The 6000-nt window shown below is 45.9% G+C and overlaps 1 protein-coding gene across 2 annotated transcripts in view; it reads right to left on the reverse strand.

The window, feature by feature from the left end:
• Window positions 1–2261, reverse strand: part of WDFY1 (WD repeat and FYVE domain containing 1) — a 43380-nt gene extending 41119 nt beyond the window's left edge. The window contains exon 1 of one of the 2 annotated variants that reach the window (XM_059393587.1): window positions 1655–2261. In XM_059393587.1, the coding sequence (XP_059249570.1) occupies window positions 1655–2044 (390 nt within the window). In that variant the 5' untranslated portion in view covers window positions 2045–2261. The remainder of the gene's footprint in view (window positions 1–1654) is intronic. The other variant, XM_059393588.1, reaches the window with a different exon arrangement.
• Between the last annotated feature and the right edge of the window lie 3739 nt (window positions 2262–6000).

The following is a 6000-nucleotide window of genomic DNA, read 5'->3' on the forward strand; positions in this document are numbered from 1 at the left end:
TTTATCAGCACTGCTCCTGGCCAGTAATCTCAAATATTCAGCAATTTATCCAACATGCATGAGTCACGGTATTTTACTAAATAAGATAGCTAAGTTTTATAAAATGTTGTCTGCATCTAAGTTCATATCATGCAAATATCATTATTGTGTCCTTTGGCGCCCCCCCCACCACGTTCCCTTCTTCTCCCTCTGGCTCATGCTCCCACCCCCTTCTTCCTTTCCCTTACAGCTTCTGCACACCAACACCCAGGTCTTTCCACTGCTCCCCACCTCCTCTGAAGTTAGCTACATGCAAATAAACTGGAGAGACTACTGCCTGCTTACAATAAAAGGCCTCAAAAAGCAAAATACAAAGGTCAAGTAGGCACTGGAGGCTTCAGGTTTTCTCTTCCCAATCAGGGCAGGCCTCTCAACAGTACTTCAAAAGCTATGACTGCGGAGGGCTGGACTATGCTGTTAGCTCTAAGGGGACAGCAAGTACCTCCCATCTTCCAGAAGGCCTTTATGACTTTTGAAATATCACCACTTAAGAGCACTCATTGTAGCAAGGAAACACAATTTCACTCTGCAAACATCTGTCATTTCCTCCAAATTCCCACCGTAAAGCCACAAACCTTTTAAACATTTAAGGTTTTAAAAACACTAAAGTTTTAATACAAATAATATGTCTTCAATCCAATCACACAGCCCTGGGCCGACCAATGAGCTGGAAAGAAGTGACTTTAGGTGCATAGAGACATGCTTTAGCTATGAGTTTAATTCTTTATGGCAAGTGATACTGGTTTTCCATTAACGGTGGAAAATAAATTTTTCCTTGAAATAAAAGCATCTAACCTTTTCAAAGATAAATCTCTTTTACAAAACAAAACAAAACAAAAACACCCAAAAAACTATGTAGTAAATAAGAGTTCAGATGGTAATAGCAGCTGTAAAAAAAAAAGTAATAATAACTGATCTAGGGAGCTGGTGCTGTGCGAAAAGAATTGTCAACCCCAGAGCAGAGAAGTAAGAGAGTGAAAGCCCCGGAGTTCTGCTGAGAGCAGGGAATCCCTGGCACTGCCGCCAGTGCTCCTGGCTCCAAGGCTTGGAACTGACCGCCGAGGTCCAAGCACCCCCCACCCCCACCCCATAGAGGTCGCGACGCTTTCGAGGAGCAAGCAAAACCCCACAAAGGAGAGCAGGAACGGGAGTCCCGCACTGGAAGGGGCGCGGTGGGACGGGGTTGCGAGGCTGGAAAGGGTGAGGATCCCGAGACAGACAGGCGAGGTAGGGGGGTCACTGACTGAAGGGGCTCAAGGGGACGAGGGTCCCGGGCTGGAGGGGCGGGTCCGGGGTCCGGGCTACAAGGGGGGGGTGGTCCCGGGCTGGGGGGTTCGGTGGGGGTTCCCGACTGAAGGGGCGCACCGGGACTGGGGTCCTGGGCTGGAAGTACGCCGTAGCACCGCGGGGCGGTCGGGAGGAGCGCGGTGGGACCAGGGTCTGGAGCTAAAGGGTGAAGATCCCGGACTGGAGCGGCGCGGCGCAATCCCCGGGGTCGAGGACGCCCCCACGCGGAGAGGGAGACCGCCGACCCTACTGCCCCCACACCCCGTCGCCGGCGGAGTACGGGCCGCCCCGATCGCGTCTCGGCCGGCGCACCACCCGCCGGCCCTACCTGTCTTCGCTGGCGGTGATGACGCCGTCCTCCTTGGGGATGAGCAGCGCGGCCGTGACGGCGTCCTGGTGCCCCTCGATCTTGCTCAGCAGCACCGGACGGCTGCTCTGCGGCCTGGAGTGGATCTCGGCCGCCATGTTCGCGCGGCGGCGGCGGCCTCCCCGGCGGGCGGCCCATCAGCTGACGGCCGGGCGGGCGGGGACGCGCGGGTTCTGCTCCGGCTCCCGGGGCCGCGTGGGCGCTGCGCCGCCGTAAGCTCCCGAGTGCTGCCGCCCCGGCCCGTATTGCCTGGGGAAGCCGCGCAGCCCAAAACTCCCAAGGCCTGCGGAGCGCCCCAGACCGCGCCTCCTGCGGACGCGAAAAGTGATAAAGGTTGAAAAGTGAAGGCATTTACCCAGGAATAGATTGAGCAGTTGGAGGGGATGAGGAATTGTCTCCCAAACCAGAGTCTTCTGGAAATAATACTACTTTGTGTTTATTCTAAGAAGCCATTGTTTGGAAGACGTTCCAAGATGCTGGAATTGTGAAAAAATATAGGGCAGTTTAAATTCCTTGAATGACAATAAGTGACACTCCTTGAGTGGTGACTATATACCAGGCACTATTCCAGTTTCTTTACACGGATTGTCTTACTTAATGCTGCTAATAAACTTTAAGAGATTGAGAGGTGAGTGTTCTTGTATTCTCATCTTAGAGACAAGAAAACTGGACCATGGAGAAGTTAAATCACTTGCTTAAACTCGCACAGTTATTAGAAAGAGGAAAGTAGCTAGCTCTAGAACTCCAGGAGTTGGCTTGGTACTCTGAGCCAGGCGCCTGCATTGCTGGAAGCTGGCCTGGTGCTCACAGCTGGTTCTTGCGGAACATAAACATTAGACAATGCCACTCTATAATCATATATAAACACAGCAAAACATGAAATTGTTCAAGCCATGAAAATGAACAAATATCCCTCTATTCTGGCCGATAAGAGCGACTCCTGTTTCTTTACCAATTACAGATTTAGCTTCTGCCTAGTCTTCCTCCCTTTGACCAAATTAAAACCTTCAATCATAGAATTATCCCCGTTTTTTAACAGCATCCAGCCCAGTCCAGAGGAAAACCCTTCTTCCTTAAACCCTCCCTGAAATCACCTAATACAAACCTAAGTCCCACAATAAGTTCTTTCATTCACCAATGCCTCATAGTTCTCATCATATGCCTTCTGCCAAATAGCAACCAACCCAACATGTTCAACTATAAATGTGTTTCCGGTAGCTTTTGGCTGGAGTACATCAGTAGCTAAGTTAAAGGGTCATGATTGGGACCCAGAAAATCATTGACTCTGGAGACCTCCCCTCTTCAACCCAAACTCCCCCCAACACTGTATTATTCTGACTAATGAATTGAAGAATTCCAATACAGTTGTGTGGTACACAGGGCTATCCAGCACTTACAACGTGACTAGTACAAATTGAGTTATGATATGGGGGCAAAATGCACACTGAATTTTAAAGACGCAGTATGAAACAAAACAAAAAGATATTTCATTAATAATTTTCCTATTGCCTACATGTTGAAATGATAGAATTTAGATATACTGAGTTAGATATTTTAAAAATTAATGTTACCTGTTTCTCACTATTTTTTAAGATAGCTAATGAATTTTAAATTACATATGTTTCACAAAATAGTCATTTGTGGATTTATTCATTTATTCAACAAACATTTATTATACACCTACTAAGGACCATACGCTGGCAAGATTAATAAGACATGGTTCTTGCAAGGCTTTTACAGTATGATGATTAGACAGGCTACTAAACGACATTTTAAAACAACACATATCTATTGAGTGCCTGCTATGAGCCAGGCACCATTCTGCATGCAGCTGTGCTCCGAAGACACAAAAATCACTTGTCCATTAGAACGTATACTCCAGTGAAAGAACCAGATAATAAAATAAATTACTAAGTTACATAGTATATTAAAAGGTGTTAAGTGCTGTGAAAAAATAAAACAGTGAAGGGTGATAAGGACGATTAAGGGTATTGCAATTTTAAACAGGGTGGTGTTGAAGATTTCAAGACACACTACACAGATTGCCTTCATAGAAGGGAGGCAGTCAGCAAACACTCTTGGCCTGCAGCTCACTCAGGGTCTGCTTCAGAAGAAGGGAGCCACCATGGCTTGGCCATGCCCTTCATGGCACAGACAAAATTCAGTAACTAAAAGAGAAAGGATTATAAAGGCCTGGCCATGTTGGTATGGTGCAGGACACACTGATAGAGCTCTCTCCCAGGTTGGATGAGGTTTTGTCAGGCCTGTATTTCAGCAGACTTCTGCTGAATCCTGTTACATCTGCCTCTCTTCACAGCTATGAGAGCTTAATAAATATCCTGCACACCAATCTCTGTCTCAGCTTCTGCCTGCAGAGAACGCAGCCTGAGGAAAGGCCCCACAGGGAAGGTGACATCTGAGCGAAGAAGGAGAGCAGGGAGCAAACCATGTAGAAATATGGAAGATCTCCTTTCCTGGAAAGGAACAGCAAGTGCTAAGGCCCTGAGGTGAGTGCAGTTTTCTAGGGCTGGCAAAGCAGCTGGTGTGGCTGGAGCAGAGTGAGCGAGGAATACAGAGAGATGAGAAAGAAGGGTCACCAGATGGATCATGTTAAGCCCTGAGGTCATGGTAAGGACTTTTGCTTTTCCTTTAAGCCAGTGGAGGATTTTGAAGGCAGAAAACTGCCTTAATCTGCTTTTAGTCTTAAAAGGCAAGGATGTCAGTTGGGAGGCTAATAAAATAAGGCAGTTGAGAGTTGATGATGGTTTAGCACAGACTGCAGATGGTGAGAAGACAGCAGAGTCTAGATATTTCTGGAAGGTGAAGCCAGTGAGCTTTGTTGGATGTGGGGTATGAAATAAAGAGGAGCCAGGATTTGTGGGATGACTAACCAGAGGAATGGAACAGTCTGGGGAAGGTATTTGGGCAAGAAAACAGGGAGTTTGGTTTTGGAGATATGAAGCTCGAAGGGCCTGTAGATGTCCAGGTGGAGGAGTTAGCGGATGATCAGGTACAGGAGTTTTGTACACACAACTGAAGAGCAGAGAGGCCTCTTCTGAATGTATAACATTGGAATTTGAAGGGGTGTAAATGAAGTGTACCAGGCCGCCCTAGGCAGGGTATGTTTCCTGGGCCTGGGTCCTAGAAACATGTAGTCTCATTTTGAATAACGGGACTATTATCCATTTATTGAATAAGTAAACAAATGAAAAAATAATAAACAAATTGAAAAAATAAATTCATGAATGAATTTTAAAAACTGGCTAATTCCTCAACTCTGTGACTTAGTGGTAAAAAGTCTCTGAGACCCTACATTTTTGGTTCCATAAACAATGTTCTCATTGTATTTACTGAGAAACTCTCCATACAGAGACAACTCATTTTAATATAAATTGTTTGCTTCAACTAGATTATTAGATTATTTCTCCCATTAAGTGGACCATTACAGAAATAACAGTTTCCTGTGCTTATAATCCATTTATCTGATGAATGAATGTTCAGTGAACTTTTTTTTTAAAAGATTTTATTTATTTGACAGAGAGAGATCACAAGTAGGCACACAGAGAGAGAGAGTACAGAGAGAGAGAGAGAGAGAGAGAGGAGGAGGAAGCAGGCTCCCTGCCGAGCAGAGAGCCCGATGCGGGACTAGATCCCAGAACTCTCAGATCATGACCTAAGCCGAAGGCAGAGGCTTAACCCACTGAGCCACCCAGGTTCCCTTCAGTGAACTTTTTTTTTTTTTTAAATTTTTTAATTTTTTATAAACATATATTTTTATCCCCAGGGGTACAGGTCTGTGAATCACCAGGTTTACACACTTCACAGCACTCACCAAAGCACATACCCTCCCCAATGTCCATAATCCCACCCTCTTCTCCCAACCCCCCTCCCCCCAGCAACCCTCAGTTTGTTTTGTGAGATTAAGAGTCACTTATGGTTTGTCTCCCTCCCAATTCCATCTTGTTTCATTGATTCTTCTTCACCCACTTAAGCCCCCATGTTGCATCACCACTTCCTCATATCAGGGAGATCATACGATAGTTGTCTTTCTCTGCTTGACTTATTTCGCTAAGCATGATACGCTCTAGTTCCATCCATGTTGTCGCAAATGGCAAGATTTCATTTCTTTTGATGGCTGCATAGTATTCCATTGTGTATATATACCACATCTTCTTGATCCATTCATCTGTTGATGGACATCTAGGTTCTTTCCATAGTTTGGTTATTGTGGACATTGCTGCTATAAACATTCAGGTGCACGTGCCCCTTTGGATCACTACGTTTGTATCTTTAGGGTAAATACCCAG

The sequence above is a fragment of the Mustela nigripes genome, chromosome 3 (genome assembly GCF_022355385.1).
Source record: "Mustela nigripes isolate SB6536 chromosome 3, MUSNIG.SB6536, whole genome shotgun sequence".
NCBI classification, from domain to species: domain Eukaryota; kingdom Metazoa; phylum Chordata; class Mammalia; order Carnivora; family Mustelidae; genus Mustela; species Mustela nigripes.